This window comes from Haliaeetus leucocephalus, unplaced genomic scaffold (genome assembly GCF_000737465.1).
Source record: "Haliaeetus leucocephalus isolate CR32 unplaced genomic scaffold, Haliaeetus_leucocephalus-4.0 Scaffold751, whole genome shotgun sequence".
NCBI classification, from domain to species: Eukaryota; Metazoa; Chordata; class Aves; order Accipitriformes; family Accipitridae; genus Haliaeetus; species Haliaeetus leucocephalus.
In genome coordinates, this window is record NW_010973187.1 from 4,098,962 (window position 1) to 4,118,292 (window position 19,331).

The following is a 19,331-nucleotide window of genomic DNA, read 5'->3' on the forward strand; positions in this document are numbered from 1 at the left end:
GGGGGGGGTGTTAGTGTTAAATTTTATACAATATTTATTTTATTGCAGACAATTTGTGATTAGCTACTGAAATTGAAGGACATCTTAAAAGTTAAGGTTCATCTACAAACCTTGATGACAACAGAAATTGATGCAGTTTTAAAGTACCATTTTCTGTGTAGTTTTTCAGGTTATTTAACGAAGTGATACAGTGAAGTAGTATTACTTCTAACATATATTATGTTACTGTGTGCATAGGTATGTTTTCAAGTTTAAATAGTGTATTTGTAAGAGTTTTCCTGAAGTATGCTGCAGATACTGAAACTTTCCTCACCTGCAGAGTTGAAGAATTTATTTACCCTTAAAATGAAGTAGCTCCCAGTGTGCACAGTCCCACCAATACAGAGAAGGGAAGTAATAAGGAACATGTAGTGATATTAATAGAACTGTTTATGTATAGGACAATTAAACCCCTCATTTGAAAAGAAATAGTGTAAAAAGGACTGGTGTAGTCCTTGAGGAGGGAGGGTAAGGTGGGCAGGAGAGGTTGCAGGGAGGGCAAGGAGGATTACTAGGGACTTGTCATAAAGAATGAATCTGTAAATATAGCGATCAGGTGACTGAACTATATTTGGAAACCCTCAAAATTCAGCAAAAATGCATTTATTACCGACCTCAATTCCAAATATTAAAGAGAATATGAATCATATTGTTAAAGGATGTTGCAGCAGTAATGATCACAACACTGTACTGGGTTTGCATGTCAAGTTTTTGGTAGTGGGGAACGGGCTGCAGGGGTGGCTTCTGTGAGAAGCTGCTAGAAGCTTCCACCATGTCCAAGAGAGCCAATGCCAGCTGGCTCCAAGACAGACCCGCTGCTGGCCAAGGCTGAGCCTGCCAGTAACAGTGGTAGCACCTCTGGGATAACGTATTTAAGAAGAGGAGAAAGCTGCTGCAGAACAGAAACTGCAGCCGGAGAGAGGAGTGAGAATATGCGAGGGAAACAGCCCCGCAGACCCACAGGTCAGTGCAGAAGGAGGGGGAGGAGATGCTCCAGGCACTGGAGCAGAGATTCCCCTGCAGCCCGTGGGGAAGACCATGGTGAGGCAGGCTGTCCCCCTGCAGCCCAGGGAGGTCCACGGTGGAGCACATATCCCCAGGCCAGAGCAGGTGGATGCCCAAAGAAGGCTGTGACATTGTGGGAAGCCCACACTGGAGCAGGTTTGCTGGCAGGACTTGTGACCCCGTGGGCGACCCATGTTGGAGCAGTCTGTTCCTTGAAGGACTGCAGCCCGTGGAAAAGGACCCACACTGGAGCAGTTTGTGAAGAACTGCAGCCCATGCGAAGAATTCATGTTGGAGAAGTTTGAGGAGGACTGTCTCCCGTGAGAGGGACCCCATGCTGGAGCAGGGGAAGAGTGAGGAGTCCTCCTCTTGAGGAGGAAGGAGCAGCTGAGACAATGTCTGATGGAACTGACCACAACCCCCATCCCCTGTCCCCCTGTGCCGCTAGAGGGAAGGAGGTAGAGAACTCAGGAGTAAAGTTGAGCCCAGGAAGAAGGGAGGGGTGGGGGGAAGGTGTTTTAGGATTTTGTTTTATTTCTCATTATCCTACTCTGATTTGATTGGCAATAAATTGTTACTTTCCCCAGGTCAAGTCTGTTTTGCCCATGACAGCAATTGGTGAATGATCTCTCCTTGTTCTTATCTCAACTCACAAGCTTTTCATTATAGTTTTTCTCTCCCCTGCCCTGCTGAGGAAGGGGAGTGATAGAGCAGCTTTGGTGAGACCCTGGCATCTAGCCAGGATCAACCCACTACATACAGTCATGGAATTCAGCAAGGGAACTAACAGCTCACGTTTGTTACAAATCAATTTGAACCATCTGCAGTTGGCTGTAAATTAGGGAAACTAAATCAAAGGCTTATTTTGATAAAACATTTAGTGAATTTGCAAAGACTTTTCAAGTTTTTTCATGTTACTCAATTTTTCAGCATGAACTGTATGATAAATGAGTCCTGCTGAAGAGCTGAAATTTCCCTTTGTACAAAAACTAAGTGATTGGAAGTAAGACATTTACAGACAGAATTTAGTCAAGGCTAATGGACTGGAAGGGCACAACTACAGGAATACCTCCCCACAAAGCAGTGCTAGCCAACCCCCAACATTTATGATTCAAAAGGATTTGTTTCAGATATGTGTAAGTCTCAGGAATTCAAGTAAATTAAATCCCATTAAAATATTTTCTAAACTTAAAATACAATTAAAGAAAGTTTACCATAGTTTTTGTGATAGAAATATTTCCTTTACTTTAAAATTTTTATTATTTCATAAAGACCCTTTAAAGGAAAACTATATAAATTCTCTTTCAGTTTGTCAATTTAAGTGGTCTGTTCTAAACTGTTATTTCATCCAGAAAGAGTTCTGGAGACACCCTGAAATTATTTTTGGCATGAAAATAGGAAACTTCAGATGCTTTTCCAAACTTACACTTGCGTTGGAATTGTAAAAATTTAAGAATTTTATTGCATTCAAGTATTGAGAAGAGTTTTTAGCATGTCAGCTCAACACTTCAAAGTTTTTGAAAGAGAAAATGATAGCTATCATATGTGGGTCTCTTGAAGCTGGCCACTGTTTTCACCAAGATTAAAAGTTTAGGGCCACCTCCACAGAACACCACCACAGTATTTGCTACAAACTAGAGAAATGCTTTTTAAAAATTATTTTATCAATGGCATTAAGTTTTTTACATAAAAAAGATAAAAGTCTCTAATAAAATGTAGGGAAAAAGGCTACCATTGGTATATTTTAGACACTGATAACAAAATACCGACTTCTGAGATTTTTCATAGGACTTCAAAGCTACTACTTAAACTAATGTTTAAGTTTGAAGTTGACAGGTACAGGATACAAGATATGTACATGAAAAGGTAAGTAGTGTATAAACCATATAAACCACTAAAGATAGATATAAAAGGGTAAACTGAGTAACAGAAATGGTTAATTACATCAAATATATACATAGAAGAAACTGTAGAGCTAGGAACATATTTCCTAAGAATTTTACATCAGATTAATAATGCATCATTAATATAACTCGATTAAGCAATTACACTAAAATAATATCTAAGTACATTCTGAATTTTGCAAATTGTTGTGGTTTGTCCAGATCCTGTTTCTTGTCAGAATGTGCCGTGTGGTGTTTTCACCAAAGTTTGGCCCAGAATAATATAAGGCTTGCTAAGCCTAAAAAACTTCATCTGCCCTTATAAGGAAATCAGTAATGAAGAAAAGTGAATGAAGTAACCCTGGTATATTACTCATAATGAACGTAGTAAAATGGGACAAGAAGAACGCTCCATCAGACAGAGTAACCAAACTCATGATCATTCCCTACAGTGCAATTATTATTATTAAAAGAAAAAAAACAAAAACCCCACAAAAATTCCAAATTAAAAGATATTACAATCATATTAAATGTCCAGCTATATATTTAAATGTTTGCTTTTAATGTCATATGTGAATTTATAGCATATATTTAGATAAAAATCGTAAAATATTTTCAATTACTCAAACCTTATTTAGGAACAGAAAATGCAGATTGTTCGAATAACTGGTGTTTTAAATGTCTGTACATCCCTATGAACAATGGTTTACAAACATCAAAATCCTCTCAGTGGGAGAAAAATACATTGATCATAAAGTTTTCCATAAATTTAGTAGGATAAATAGAAAATACTTCATACTCTGGATTGCCTCACTGTTTAGGAATTGTATTATTTGGAACAATAGAAATACGAGTAGGAATGTTTGGATTTGAAACAGTGAGGGTTTTCTTCCTTGATGCTTGAACAAAAGGCAATAAAGATTTATGGTGTTTTAATTTGAGAAATAGGAATAAAAACATTTTTAAGATTAGTATACTCAAACTATTTCTAATGCAAGATGTAAGGAAGTTCACAAAAATTTTGGATGAGTCATTTTCTTTGCTAATTGTCCAAATTGAAACTTAAAGTATCATAGTCTATAAAGACAGACTTCTATTGTATCTAACAACTTATTTTCTCTTAGAAGCCACATCTGCCAATCCCATATATCAAGATACCTCACAAAAAAAAAACCCCCACAACTCTAACCTCATGAAGCAGGATGTATTCATTCAATATTCAAGAATTACATACTTACACAATTGACTTTTCCAGTCTGCTCCCCTGTGATCCAACTATTTCTCCCAGTGTACAAAACATTTGTCCCAAAAAATCCTGAAAAGCAGTAACAAAAACTCAGAATTCATATTTCACATTGAAACAAATTTGGTTTCCCATTTACCTGGGCTGTTCACTATTGTAGAACACATTCTGCCAAACATCGTATCTTAATAATAATTATGCAATAATGAATCATAAAACAGACTATTATATATTTTACATAACACTGGGTTACATTTACAGAAGTAATTCTAATGCACTCCACTTACTGTTTTTATATTGCCTTTTTCATCAACAAAAATGAAACTGAGATGGAAAAAATTTAAAAACATTAGAAACATAACTGGTTTTTTTACCTTAACTGAAGAATTTTACTAAATTTCTCTTTTATTAAGAGATTCTACACTGATTCTATGAACTTCTTGGAAGTGAATTACATTGGCAGAAATTCAAGCCTGTGCAGGATCTGTATGAGCATCCTGGATTGACAAGTATACACGAGCATTGCTTTAATGACAGACTTTATTTTCATGTTTTATAATTTAACTATATCACTAAAACTCAGCTAATTTTCATATTATATCTCCCTGTAACATAAGTAGTATAGAAATATGAATGGATTTTCAAACTTGTATGTACATTGAAAAAAACTTTATGCTGCAGTGCAACTCCTTATCTTTCAAGTGAAAAGCGCTTGCTAGCTCTGTTCTTCCCAGCATCATTGGCAGCAGTGGTAACAGCAGCTTGTGAGATTTGTTCACAAACAGTAATGAGAATCAAGACACTATAATTCCTATACAGCAAACCATAACTTTATGATATTGTGTATAGTAGCGAATATCTGTACAAGTAGTTCTGACTCTTCTCCCAGCCCAGGCTGCTCATTCCCGTCTCTGAGCTGTGTGAGTTATGGGTCCACACAGCAAACTGGATCTGAGAACTAATCCCACTGAAGAGGAAAATAACCCTGCAAAAATAAATTTTTGAACTATGTCCTTTAACTGATCTGATACTGTGACACTGTTTCCATAAAGATTAAGTCTTTTAAAATGGCTATAATTAATCTGAAAATAGTCAGCTCCTCATTAATTTTTAAAATCATCAGGCATGACATATTCTAAAGTAACACCATTTTCTACACTAAAATGATGTTTTCTACAATTTTCTTTTTTTTTTTTTTGTGGAGTTTCTATGATTAATTCCTATTAGTTCCACAGTCTGTTATTAATGACAATTGTTCATTACTCTGTTGTTTTTTCTTAAATCAGGAAGTTACTATTAACATAAAAGTCTGATTTCAGGTAGCCAGTTTTATAAACATTATTACAGACAGCTACAACGGCAGCACTGTCTAGTCTGGTTACTTCATACATCCGTTATAAAACTCGCTTCATTTACTTCTCATTTTGCCAAAACCAAGTCACTGAAACTGAAATTCTTCAGGCTGACTCTTTTTTATCCCCCAAACTGTTCAACTACTCAACGACACTGCCCAGTATTTCCAAAGGAATGGATCAACAGCTATTTTTAGGAACAGGGAGGATCTTATTCTACACAAGGTGACTACAATGCATGAGCAGTCTACTGGCCTGACATTTTTCAGAAAAAACAAACTCCCAGTGCATGGATATGAGCAAAGCTCTACTCACTTCCTACCTACTCACTGCCCAAATTCTTAAGAGCTACAGGAAAGAGATGCGGGAAGCTGGCAGCAAAAGGAACAATCCAGACCAACCTTGAGCACTTGGGAAATGATGGAAATGAATTGCTGTCATTAAGAAAGATATTTCTAGCTACCACCTTTCAGAGGGTTCTCAGAGCCATTGTCTTCTTTGTGTGCTTAAGATTATATGGCATAGTTTGGATGTCTTCAGCACAGATACCAAGTCTACACCAACTTGTACAGATTTCCTCTTAAAGACAATGGAGGGAAATAGGTATTTCTGATATTAATGTTAATGTCTAAAGAATAATGTTTCCCTCCACAACTGAAGAGTCCAGGAAATTGGCCCTGTCTAAAAAACAGGACCTAATGTGTCTGAGTACGCTTAGCCTGCACTAATTAGAATGTAACAGGCACATATGTAATTCAAGATCTACCTGAATAGTCTTCAGAAGAACATTGGTTTGTTTTCTCACTGTTTTATCCTTTTTTTCCATGGGCTCAGCAAGATGCTCAAACCTTCAATTCCTGTTCCAGTAATCAATGAAATCTAGGTTATATATTTGCATATATCTTTGTCTGCGCTTCCATAGTGACTATCTTATCTCGTGTCTTATCTTTTTTCTTAAAACTTAATTATGAGGTTTTTGTACAAATAAGTATGTTTCAGGGGAAAAAGAAAAGAATTCAGATAAACTAGTTACCACAGAAGTGCAAACAATCTTGGGCAGAAGCCCAGGATGAGGCTTTATCCTTGTTGAAGACATTATAGGGGAGACTTCTATTTTCTGTATCCTCCTAGCTAGCATTGCAGTTATGCAGACCACCTTTCCATGATGACAGAGATGGAAAACGGTTTGCCAGGGGCTTTAAACCTTTACAAGGAGGATCTAACTGGAGATCAATGGCTAAAAGTCTTATCTTTTCACTTATCAAGAACACACATACCACATTCCTTCCATTATTCTCTTTTCCTCTGCTCCGGATTCTTAAAGGTTCTCTTATCAAAGCCTTTCTGTATTTATTTAAAAAAAATCACTCAGAAGCCTCTGAATTCTACTCTTGCATCTCTAAATTTTAAAGTTACTATTTAATCCCTTCCACTTCAAGATGACATGAGCATAAAAGGTTCCTACTAATATTAATTGGGACACAATCAAAACATGTTTGCAATTTTTGGGACCCAGAGAAGTATCAACAAAATGCAGCATATCACATATCTGAAAAGATATACACGTGTGATTAAATATGCCCTTTACAGGAGGAATGTCCCATTAAAATTATACTCACAAGCATTATATATGTTATTAACCACAGCACAATCACTGTATTTGTCTCTATGCATCCATATTAGCTACAGTCAAAATAAAATAAACATATTTAGGAAAGCGTAAGCATTTCAGCACAAGAAAGTATAATAGCAAGGAAAAACTTACATGTTTTGATAAGTTAGGACTCTTCGAGTCAACATCGTAGCTTAAAAAAAAAAAAGTTATATCAGAGTTGCCAGATGACAGATCTGAGGACAATGTAAAGAAACAAAAACTATTTCACCTATTTCAACGTGTGAAATTTACACAAACAGATACATGAATGGAAGTCTCTCCAGTAAGTAAGGCAAATTGAATCATCACAGATTATAGGATTATGGTTGACTAGCTATTTGAAATGAAACAGTTTTCAATGAAGTGCAGATTACTAAGAGAAAATATTCTGATGTTCCAAAACCCAAAAGCTACCAAAAACCAGAACAAAATTTAAAAATTAACCTTAGAAAACAAACTATCTTGTGAATTATTTTCTTAGGTAATTTTTCAGTCATTTGACTAATTACATAGAAATAACTGACAAAAAAACTAAATTGCTTTTAGCAAGAGTTTGACTTGTTCTTTTCAGCTTATCATAAACTTGTTCTTCCTCCAGCTAGAAAATGTCATTGTTTCTCTTCCACTAACAAGTCAGATTTCAAAAAAATGACTCTGTGAATTCAAAATGGATTAAAAAAAATTAATATAAGAAATTCTTCAGGGATTACTAATCTGTGTACTTCCATAGTCTTCAATCTTTATCAGATAATCCACAATAATACTTTTATCAAATCCTTCATTCAGATTCAATACCAGTAACTAAATCGAAAAAGTATTCTCTATGCCCTTCTCAGCCTTCCTGCATGTTTCCATTCCCACTGTGGTATGCTATGCTTTTGGTTGTACTGCCACAACTTGTTGTTGGGATGCATTATGGACCAGATCACAAGTCAGGAGGACTGGAATACTGCAATGTAGCTGGATGTGGTGCAGCACAGTCAAAGTTTTAGAAAGATATTTGTAAACAAAGGAATGATTATAAAAATCACTAATGTGAGGGTTTTAAAAAAAAAAAAGTAATTGCATACTGTTGGTACAATTGAACAGAAAAACACAACCGGTAATTTGACCTGAGGGCTAGCTACACAACTAAAAACTACTTCACTGGCAAAATCAGTAACAAATCATCAAATATGAACAGAAAGGGGCCTGAGACATTGGTGGCTGTACAGTTTAGGAGGGGGCTCACACTCATTTATCAGAACACCAAAAAATAGAGATATACTCGCCGCTTCCTTTTTGTTGCAGAAAATATGAATCATATGAGGAGTTTCTTTCTGTGAAAAGTAAGAGTTTGGCCAACAGTGGTATGCAATTTTGCTGGGGAATTTAAAAAAGGAAGCTTTCTAAATGTCCTTCTTTCCTAATCTAAATCAGAGTTTTAATCCATGAGTAGCTATATGAGATTGACATTTTTAACTCAGAGTTCTACAATATTTCATTTCTCATCACTGTTATAGGGATCTAAAATAAATTCACAGACTATGGCTAAGGTCACTTGCAGGCAAACATTAAAAACAGTTATTCAACTTTGAGTTCAGAATAGACTTGTGCCCAGGTAATCCAAAATAGCTACAGAAAGCAGTCAGGTCTTTCTGATAAGTACAGAGTATGTTTGATATTTACAGCTTTTCGTAAATAAACAAACAGGAGTCCATTTCTCTGAGTACGTGAAGAATCAAACAGGAGACTGTATTTTCCCTTCCAGGTCCAAATCATTTTCAGATAGCACTTATCCAGAAGTTCTTTAGAGACTTTCCTTTCTTTGCCTAGACTAAGCCTAGCTCTCTCTTTCTTGGTTCATTTCTTTTGCTCTTCTCTTCTATTGCACTGCCTCCTCCCCATCACATACATGCATCCTACAAGGACCAAGAGGCAACAAAATCAAGATTCCTACACAGCCCCAACTGTGTCTTTATTTCAGCAATGCTTTACCTACATGGACGAGAATCCTTTATTTCACAAAGTGACTAGCTCTTACTTAAAGTTATTTTAAATAGCAGGCAACAGTTATACTTAGCTGATTTAATGACATTAAACCCAACTTCTAAAATAAAAAATAAAGTCTGCACCAGGCTTCCATGGGGAAGATCAAAGAATTGTACCTAGCCATCTAGAAGCACCCTGTAATCTATCTTGGCATTGAGTATTTCCTTTCACTCCTTGAAACAGTTGAAGTCTAGATGAAAACGGCTAGCTGCTATCCGTGTATTGAATGCAATGGAACTTTTTTCCTCACTCATCCTTCCAACACACCTTATTAACTTAGGAAGCATTCTGACATGCTAAAAAAAGACATTTACAGCTAAAGAAAAATTAGACATGTTTGGGTTTTTTTCCACGATATAGGAAATGCTGCCATTCAAGAGCATTTCAGTACATCCTGATGGCAATTTAAAACAAAACCAGCAAAACTACATGTAATTTTATTAATTTTGCTAACACACATCTATCAGGCATCATACTTTTTCTTCTACTGCTATGGGAAAATCATCACTAATGTGATCACTGCTCTATTTTATGCTCTGCTTAATGTACAGATTGATTTGCATTCCAGAAAGCGGGGGGGGGGGGGGGGCAAAAAAACAAAATAAAATCAAGAGACCATTAGAGTCACTTCAAAGCAACTAGTTGGATAAGTAAATGGCGCACTGAGACTAAAGCCTAGAAGATTTTAAAATGGCTTTACCATGAACTTCCTAGGAGATTTTAGGCAAATTATGAAGTCTTTCTTCATCTGTTTTGCTGTCTACAAGACAGAAATGCAATAAATGCAGTTTCTATATCAAGGCAAACTTGCAACATAACTTTAAATTGGGAAGCGATAATACTACAAATTACCTCTACTATAATCAACACTTGAGTAGGATTTGTCACAATTCCATAAAGTATATCAGGACACCTCAATCTTTAGGATTAGAAAGTATAGGAAGGCAGACTACACTGCATCTTTCTTGATAAATTTATTCGGTAAGTAACTTAACAGATGATTCTCCTAAATCTTTCTCAAGAACAAATAAACTAAAAGACATGAAGGCAGAAATCTTAGGAACGCAAAATAACAAAACTCAAGCTAAAGTACATCTTGAAAAGGAAATGAAAGGAAATAGGAAAATGGTTCTTCAGCTAAAAAGGACATGTAAAGAAAAATCGTGGCCACTATGCACACTCTACTGCAAAACTGAGATAATTAAGGGAAAGCCATTCACTATGAGGGTTATTCAAGTGCTCTCTCATAGGGCAAGGTTTGGAAGAATTGCTAATAAAAAAGAGGATGCGAATTAAAAAAAGAAGACAAGCTTGATTATCACAAAGACTGAAATAATAAGAATGGGGTGAAATGTAACAGATACCATGCAAGGTGACCTGGTGACTAGACTCTCAATTCTATTTTCCAAAGAATAAAGTGAAAATCAAACCAATTCCACCAGTGGAATGAAATGAATACATCTGGATTAATGTCAAAAGCTATCTATTTCTAGGACAACTGCTTTCATTTTAAAATCTTAAAATTTAGTATATTTAGATGCATACTGGCATTTATTTTAGTAAAGAAAATTTTGCCTCTGTACTACTTATACAGTATTTTATTTCTGGACAGTACGTGCATACCTGTTTTATTGGCTATGCTGCAAGAATATTTTAACATTTTGACATCCTTAGCTTTCTAACTATTTTCTAAAAGTAATGATTGTGTATATTATTGTACTTTGACTAGTTAACACCTGCCAATTTCTTAAACCTTGGTTGTTCTTATGTTACACATTTATTTCTGAGGAACAATGCTAAATCAACCCTGTTTATTAATGTATTCCATGTCAACAGATAATACCTCTTTTCAGGTTAATTTTATGCTGGACAAAACTTAATATATTTACAGAGGCTGCAATATTAGAGTCAAAGATTGTTAACTTACAAATCAAATCGCAGATTCTCTCTTTCTTCAAAGAAGTAGTCCATTATAAATTTTCTTACAAAATCTGGATTTAAAGTATTATCAATTACTTCTGTTCTTCCAAACTGTAAAAGAAAAGCATAAGCTTAAGCCACATGCTATAATGAAGTATAATTAAGTAGACTGCCAATATCAGCAATATGTGAGATATGAAAGAGCCTGTAAAAAATTCTCTTAAATAGATGCCATGAAAGAAAATGACTGTATTCACAGGAATAGATCAGTTATCTGTGGATGAAGACAGACTGGCAGAAGAGATCATATTTCAATACAAAAAGTGGTGCATGCCCTGTATCATATAACCTAAACTTTATAAACATCAACTCCCAAAGCCAATCAGAATCCACAAAAATTTGGGGAAGAAATTCAGTAACATAAAAATCCACTATTTCCTCAAAAACATGACAAGAGCAGCAAAAGCTTGTATATATTGCTTACTTCAGATAGCTTTAAATATCAGGGGACATAGTTCTTCCATTAGAAGTGTATCATTTTGGCGTTAACCAGCTCCTATTTCACCTCAGTTCAGCTCCCTGAAGCTCTCTGAGCTTTCTGCAAAAACACCTTTTCTTTCTTGGTGTTTACAGGAAGAGCCTCAGCTCTCATCAAACTGAAAATATTTTCATTTTTAAAAAAACAAAAACACTTTTGATTTACTTACGTTCATAAACATCACAGATATAAATGACTGATCATAAAATATCAATGTGATAGTTTTGTTCTTGTTTTAGCTGTTCTTTCAAGATACTCAGAAAATAAAACAAAAAAAGAATGAGCTATTATTGAAATCAGCATTTCATTTTGTCCTACACATTGAACATATCAAGACATATTTGAATATAGCCTACTGAAAAGTTTTTTGACAGTCTGCTGAAAGATAATCATTAAGGAGTCCTCAAAAGTCCAATTTGGCACTGGAGACTTTTGAATGACTCAAAGACTGTCAACCTCTTAATTGACAGGACTCAACTAAATCAATAAACATGGATAAAGAAAGAATAAACCTTCTTGTAACTGAAGGTTTTTGAAATGTATTTCCTAAAAATGTTCTTGCATCACAGATGTGAATTTAACCACTATAACCTGCACAGAGCCCCTCAGCCTCCAACAGGAGCCTCCCTGTACTGGTCCCTGCATACTTAACATATATGTGGTATGGAAGGACAGAGCACACTCCACTGACTCTTCCTCTCAAAACTACAGTGCTTGATTCTTATAAAAATAAAATTGTAAAGAACTGCAGCTACATTATTTGTGTGCTTTAAAGCAACTCCATTACTGTCAGCAACTCTTTTTTTCTCCTTTGAATGACTGTGTATGCATGCATTCAAACTGCAGGGGACTGATTCCAAGCACCATTCATTCACACAGGTCATCTGGAGAAGTGGGCCTGTATCTAAGAGGACAACTGCTTTGCAAAAAGCAGCTACCCACCCAAAGGTCTCAGGTACAATAAAATGTTCAACAAAAGTTAACACATCTTCAAGACACAGCTCTATAAAGTCTAAGGAAAAGGAACAACCCTCAGAAGTGACACAGTGGTGATTTGCGTCTTTACAGAGTGTGCTTGAATCCTGTTAGGTACCTTCACTTTCGCTATGCTGTGAGATGTTCAATTGGTACAGTCTTATTCAGAGATCTCCATATTCCAGCACTTCCTATAAAAGACAGAGAAGCAAAACTATCTTCCCAATGAACGATACCATCTCCAAATAAAAAGGCAAAGAATATTTAACATATAGCGTCAATTAGCATACTCCTTTGCCAAGACTTTACATCATTTCTTAAAACCTAAGTGGAATGATTCCCTGGTCTCATTGGAACCTTGATATCCCCTGCAAGAAGGCTTCTGAATATGTCCTAAAACACAAATTGTTTAGAAAGCAACTTTACTCATTAGCAATCACTGTATTTCTTCAGCTCTCCTAAGCCAAAGCAATAGCTATGAAGGGGGTAAGCATTATACGGAACAGGCAGGAGAAATCTCCAGAAGCTCTCCAGAGTAACGACGACACTGGATATTCAAAATAAAATCCCTGAGTGTCATAAGAGAGGACTAGCACAGGATGCACATGATCCTGGAAACAGATCAGAACATGAACAAATAGTTTGATCCTTACTGTTTGTTTTGGATGAAAAAAGTCAGTCTCTTGAGAAATTATTCAAGGTATTCTCTGAAACATTGGGATAAAGTTGACATGTAGAGTGCTGTAAAAAACACTCTCTTGAACCAACACTAGTGACTACTATGGCCATGTATTAATCAACGACAAACGATAGCAGTGGTAGAAAGTTGGCATTTCTATGGGAATAAGTATGGCTGGAATACTAGCCTGGGATAAAGGGCCTTTCTTTCCCCTCTGAATAACAGCGTTCAAATTTTATGTACATTCAGTCTCCAATCAGTTTCCAGGTCAAATAAATCTCAATGTTTATAAATAAAATCTTCCCCTGTCATTCAACAATATTGGAGCCAGGAAAAATTGAAAGCTGGAATGGCTGATAAAATGAAATATGCAGCAATATCTAAGCATTTAGTACCACTTGAAGGTATGCACTGAAAATGAGAAGCCACTCTCTGACACAAGCCAGTAAACAGCACTTCATCAGACCAGGGATGAGAAATGAAAACAATGGGGTCATAAGGACCATCCATTTTGCAGTTCTGAACAGGGATATATCTCATCTGTGTATTTTTTTCTCCTCAAGTGTCTTATTTCTTCCATTTGTACTCTTGCACTAAACTCTCCAAATTCTCTCAAAGACTGGATCAGCTGCATAAAGAGGAGATTTACACTTAGAACTGAAATCTGATAAACACTGACCTACTCTAGAAGCAAAGGACTCTGATCCTTCAAAAAGAAGATCAAAAGGTGACTGCATTGTAACTGGTAAAGCTACCAGAGGCACAGCAAGTAAGCAAAGAACACGTATTAAGTTCTGGCAGTCTCTCATGCTACGTCCAACAGAATCAGACACACATATACAAAGACATCCATGAAAATATCTCCCATCCTGTGCAGATTCAAGAAGCAAATTGTCCTGGGAGACTCCTTAATCACCAGGCAGGAAAAGAAAGGTTACTGAAGTTCTTTAAATCCTCAGATTAGGACAAGCTTGAAGGAGAGTAAGAGGATCTTCAATCATGTGGGACGTACGCTTCCATATACATGGAAGACACAGAGAAACAAAGAACATGGGGAGCTGTAGCCTAAGAAAGTTTACTTTCTGCTGCCAAAGTCATCATCTAAATTCAAAGACACAAACCCAAAACCTAAGTGAGCTCAGAGGATAACTTGTCAAAAGAGTTCATTTAGGGGCACTAATACCTCTCTTGACAAACATCTGGCTTGACACCTTCATAAACAGATCATTTTCTGACAGTATGATCCTTCTTGAAACAGTAAAGGCAGTTTGCACAACGCAAGGATACACCTGACTTTGGAAAAGCCATTCAGAGGAAAATAAAATTAATGGCTAAGGAAAACAGACAAGAATCATATAATACTTGAGGTTGGAAGGGACCTCAGGAGATTGTCCAGTTCCACCTTCCTCCTCAAAGCAGGATCAGCTAGAGTAGGTTGTCCAGTCAGGTTTTGATTATGCCAAGGACAGAGACTCCGCAACCTCTCTGGCCAACCTGTTCCAGTATAAGATCACCTTCACAGTAAAAAAGGTTTTTTCTTATGTTTAAATAGAATTTTCTGTATTTCAATTTGTACCCATTGACTCTTGTCCTTCCACTGGATACACCTGAGAATAGTCTGTCTCTGCCTTCTTTACTGCCTCACATCAGGTATTTATAAACAGGGATAAAATGTAAGCCTTCTCTCCTCCAGGCTGAACAATCCCAGCTCTCTCAGCCTTTCCTCATATGAGAGATGCTCCAGTCCCTTTAACATCTTAGTGGCCCTTTGTCAGACCCACTCTACTACGTCTGTATCTTTCTCATACAAGGGACCTCAGCACTGGACACAGCACTCCAGCAGCTATGATCTCACTGGTGCTGAGGGCAAGGATCACCCCCTTTGACCTGTTGGCAGTGCTGTCCCTAATGCAGCACACGATGTTGGGCATGCATACTCAAAAAACCCTCTCAATTTCACTCAGATGTAAGGTACTAAGGGACTGGAGACATGACAACTTCTACAAGTGCATGAAAAAGCAAGATAAAGGCACATAGCTAGGTAAAGGAAAGCACTGTTTCCCTTTGTTCCTACATACCCTAAAATGATTGTGACTGGAGGGGGACACAGATGCTCACCTCAGACAAAAAACCCAGCTTATAGAATCATAGAATCATTTTAGGTTGGAAAAGACCTTCAAGATCATCGAGTCCAGCCATCATCCATGCCCACTAAACAATGTTCTGGAGTACCTTGTCTACGTGCTTTTTGAATCCCTCCAGGGGTGGTGACTCAACCACTTCCCTGGGCAGCCTGTTCCAAAGTCTGACAACCCTCTCAGTAAAGAAATTTTTCGTAATATCCAACCTAAATCTCCCTTGTCGCAACTTGAGGTATTTATACAGCCTTGTGGCCTCTCTCATGAAGTTCAACAAAGACAAATTCAAAATCCTGTATTGGTACTGGGGACAAAGTGGTGCAGTACGAGCTGTGCAGAAAAGGTCCTGGTGCAGCCTTGAGGGTTTAACAACACATTGGGTTGTATTAGGGTCAGCACAGGCTGCATATCAAAGGCGACAATTATTCCCCCTCTATTCAACACATGTGGGGCCACACCTGGAAAACTGGGTGAAGTTTGGGGCTCTAAATGCAACTGAATCAACAGACTGGAGGCAGTTCAGCTAAATAGACAACCCCCTCCCCCAAAAAATCAGCAGGCTGGAGCACACAACTTGAGGAAAAGCCAATGGAGCTTAGTTTGTTCAGCTTGAAGAGAAGGTTTGGGGAAGATCTATTTCAACTACCATCCTCCACTCCCTAAACAGCATTAAAGAAGACTGAGCCAGACAGTTCACAGAGAGCGCAACAAAAGGACAAGATGCAATAGTCAAAAGTTGCAACAAAGGAAATTATGAAGGGATATAGGGAAAAACTCTTCCAGAATGAGTGAGTAAGCACTGGAATGAGTTGTGCAGAGAGTTGTGCAGTCTCTGCCATTAAAGAATTTCAAACCTTAGCTGGGAAAGCCCCTGAGCAACCTGTCCAAACTTTGAAGATGGCTTTGCATGGATCAGGAGGATGAACCAGGCAGAGCAGATGAGCAGGAGGCTGGATAACGCAAAGGTTCCTTTCACCTAAATTATTCCATGATTATGTCATATTTCATATCTTGGTTTTTTTAAGTTTTATAGTTCCATTAGAAATAGAACTATGTATGTATTCAAAGGAAAAGTTACTTCAAAAGGAGAACAAAACAGTTATAAAATGGCAGCTAAATGGCAGTTTTCATTTTTTTTAAACAGTAAAATAAAAATTTATAAGTAGTTTTCATCCCTCCAAATCTGCATTTTTTTCAGTAAACAATATTTCACTTTACACTACAACCATTTTACACTTGGGAAACCTTTCTGACTTGATTTAAAATGCATGACAGAAGTGTATTGGTAAAAGAAGATAAATATGCAATATGCTCATGATTAAATCACACTGAGACCAGAGAAGGCCTAACAGAGTATCCTTTACACTGTTACCTTTATCTATCATCAGTTATACTGAAATTGCTACAAAACTCAAGAGACTGAATTCAGTGGCGCTACTAACTTTTCTTTAAATTATTTTAAATTACCTTTTTTTAATTGAGGTTTCAGTTTTTTGGTCTGTTTACTTTTTTCCAAGGGCTACACAAATGATTATTTATATTAGTTTTCTGTGAAGAAATAACTGACAATTTACTATTAAAATTTATCTTATAGATGACATTAAAATGCTGGCCTCTCAAAATCACAGGTCTACACTTTTCAGCTAAATAAAGAATCATCTTTTTAAATCTACTTTCCCAATTACCTATAGCCTTTTTTAAGCAGAACAGGTTATTTCTATAATCCAGTCACTTACGACTAATAACATAGTTGCTAATTAATTAGTTCTCCACATGGCCTACTTTCCCCACTAATAGTTGTGTAAAGCTAAAATCTTAACATGGCCAACAAGCAAGTACCTTTAGAAATGTCATTCAGGAGAGTAACAGAATCAATTTAACTATTTAAAGGAAATAAATGTTCAACAAAGAAAATCAACAACAGAGTCCCTTTCCTGGATTTCCCAAGATGGAGAGTCTTTGTCACCTCCTAATGCAAGCTATCCTGGTAGAAGGGGATTTTTAAAATTTATTTAGTCATTTGAATTTTTATGGCATCTCAATCTAGTGATCCAGCCTAAGGGGCTACAAGGTTAATGGAAAATCATAACCTTCATTTTAACATCAGACTTATAAAAGACTAGCAAGTTGGGTAAGTCCAATACCAAAGATACAAAGCAACTGTTGTACCTATGAGAGTCTAAACCAACCCTCTGCTAACCACCTTCTATATGAATTCTCTGAATTAATTCTTGCTTCAACTTTATAGCTGTGAGTGAACTTGAGAATAATATCTAGTAAGCACTATTCTCTTGTTTTTTAAAAATCTGCAGTGATTTACCACAATTGCAATGAAGTTGTTGCAAAAGTTAAATCACCCCCATTCTGAACAAGAAGTTCTTGTTTCTTGCCTGATTTTTATTTCACTTCCTTTTCTGTCTTTTGGATCTTTCTATACCTTTGTCAGACAGAAACATTTTCCATTATGAAAGTTATGTTCTTAGTGTTATATATATAGCTGATTAAAATTATCTGTAATTCACTCCTTGATTAGGAAAATAATTTGAGTTTAAGTTTTGCAGTGTAGCATATGTTATTTAATCTTTTAATAATTCATTACTTTTATCTCTAGTCCTTTGTCTTTTAAACATCTTTCCTGAAATGTGAACAGTCAGAACCTAGTATTCTGTTACAATTCTAGGAAACTAAAGAACTAAAAAATCGTTTAAACTATCACTAGGTTCTTGGTTCTATCTAAATGGCTTTTGAAAGTTCTTTAGGAAGCTCCAGGTAACACTCTCCATTGCAAGCTCACTGCACAAAATGGTATATGAACACTCAACAAAAGATAACCCTCTTCTCAGAGTTTGTAATCTAGCTTGACTACATGTGAACAGAACAAATAAGAAACTGGAATTGTGGAGAAAGAAACACAGTAGCAATAAAATGAGCCTGTTATAACACCTGTCTCAAATAATCAGAATTACAGAGACTACAAGGAAGGAAACAAAAAATTCACAACTGCCAACCCCACTTGGAAAAAAGCATAGTCATAAAATATTCTGCAGCGTGTTTGTCCCAAAGGAAGAATAATGTTTTTAATATATAAACTCATACTAATTATCAGAAAAACCGCAACATTCCTCTAACATGCATGCAGATACTCATACGAAATCTGTATACTGCATGTACATATGATGGTGATTTCTACATAACCCTTTTTAACTGATGGTTGTACAATCATAGGTATATAAAAATCAGAAAGGATTCCTCATTTTTCTGTGCTTTGGCTTTTTTCCATTAACTGTTTCCTTTGAAAGGAAACATGACTACCTTGAAAAGATTATGTTCTTTTATTCCAACTGTCCTAATTCCCTCAAGCAGTTGATTCTTTCGAGAAATCTGCCAGAGAAAGCTTTCCAGTGAACTGAGTATCATGCAGCAGCAAAATTTATTCTTTCTTCACAACTGGGACAGTATAGGCTTCTTGCATACTCTCCATCCTTTGCTTCCTTGTACTGAAACTTTTTCTACTAATCTGCTAGAAACCACATTCCTATTTATGCCATTTCCCTCTGCTAAAGAAGATATAGACTATTGTTCCAAAGAAACTTCACCAGTACTCTAAAAAACCCCAAAATCTAAATATCAATAAATGTCGATTATAAAACGTCTAGCCTTTGTCATTTTCATTAAGACAGGCTTCAAAAATCTACAAAGGAGACTCAAAAGCATGTCTTACTATGGTTCAAATGGTAATCAAAATGGTAGATGCTGCAGTGAAATGCTTAACTACTAAACACACGAGTATGTCCACTTTGAACAAAATCAGTCAGATTATCACAGAATCAGAATCATTTAGGTTGGAAAAGACCTTTAAGATCATCAAGTCCAA

At 36.4% G+C, this 19,331-nt stretch overlaps 2 protein-coding genes across 2 annotated transcripts in view; both read right to left on the reverse strand.

The window, feature by feature from the left end:
- CPNE8 (copine VIII) overlaps window positions 1-11,651 on the reverse strand; it is a 70,708-nt gene extending 59,057 nt beyond the window's left edge. The window contains 4 exon segments of the mRNA XM_010581082.1: window positions 4,166-4,242; window positions 7,288-7,327; window positions 11,135-11,238; window positions 11,595-11,651. Of these exon segments, the coding sequence (XP_010579384.1) occupies window positions 4,166-4,242; window positions 7,288-7,327; window positions 11,135-11,238; window positions 11,595-11,651 (278 nt within the window).
- A 1,447-nt stretch (window positions 11,652-13,098) lies between these two features.
- Window positions 13,099-19,331, reverse strand: part of KIF21A (kinesin family member 21A) — a 184,051-nt gene continuing 177,818 nt past the window's right edge. Inside the window, exon 35 of the mRNA XM_010581084.1 lies at window positions 13,099-13,251. Within this exon, the coding sequence (XP_010579386.1) occupies window positions 13,099-13,251 (153 nt within the window). The remainder of the gene's footprint in view (window positions 13,252-19,331) is intronic.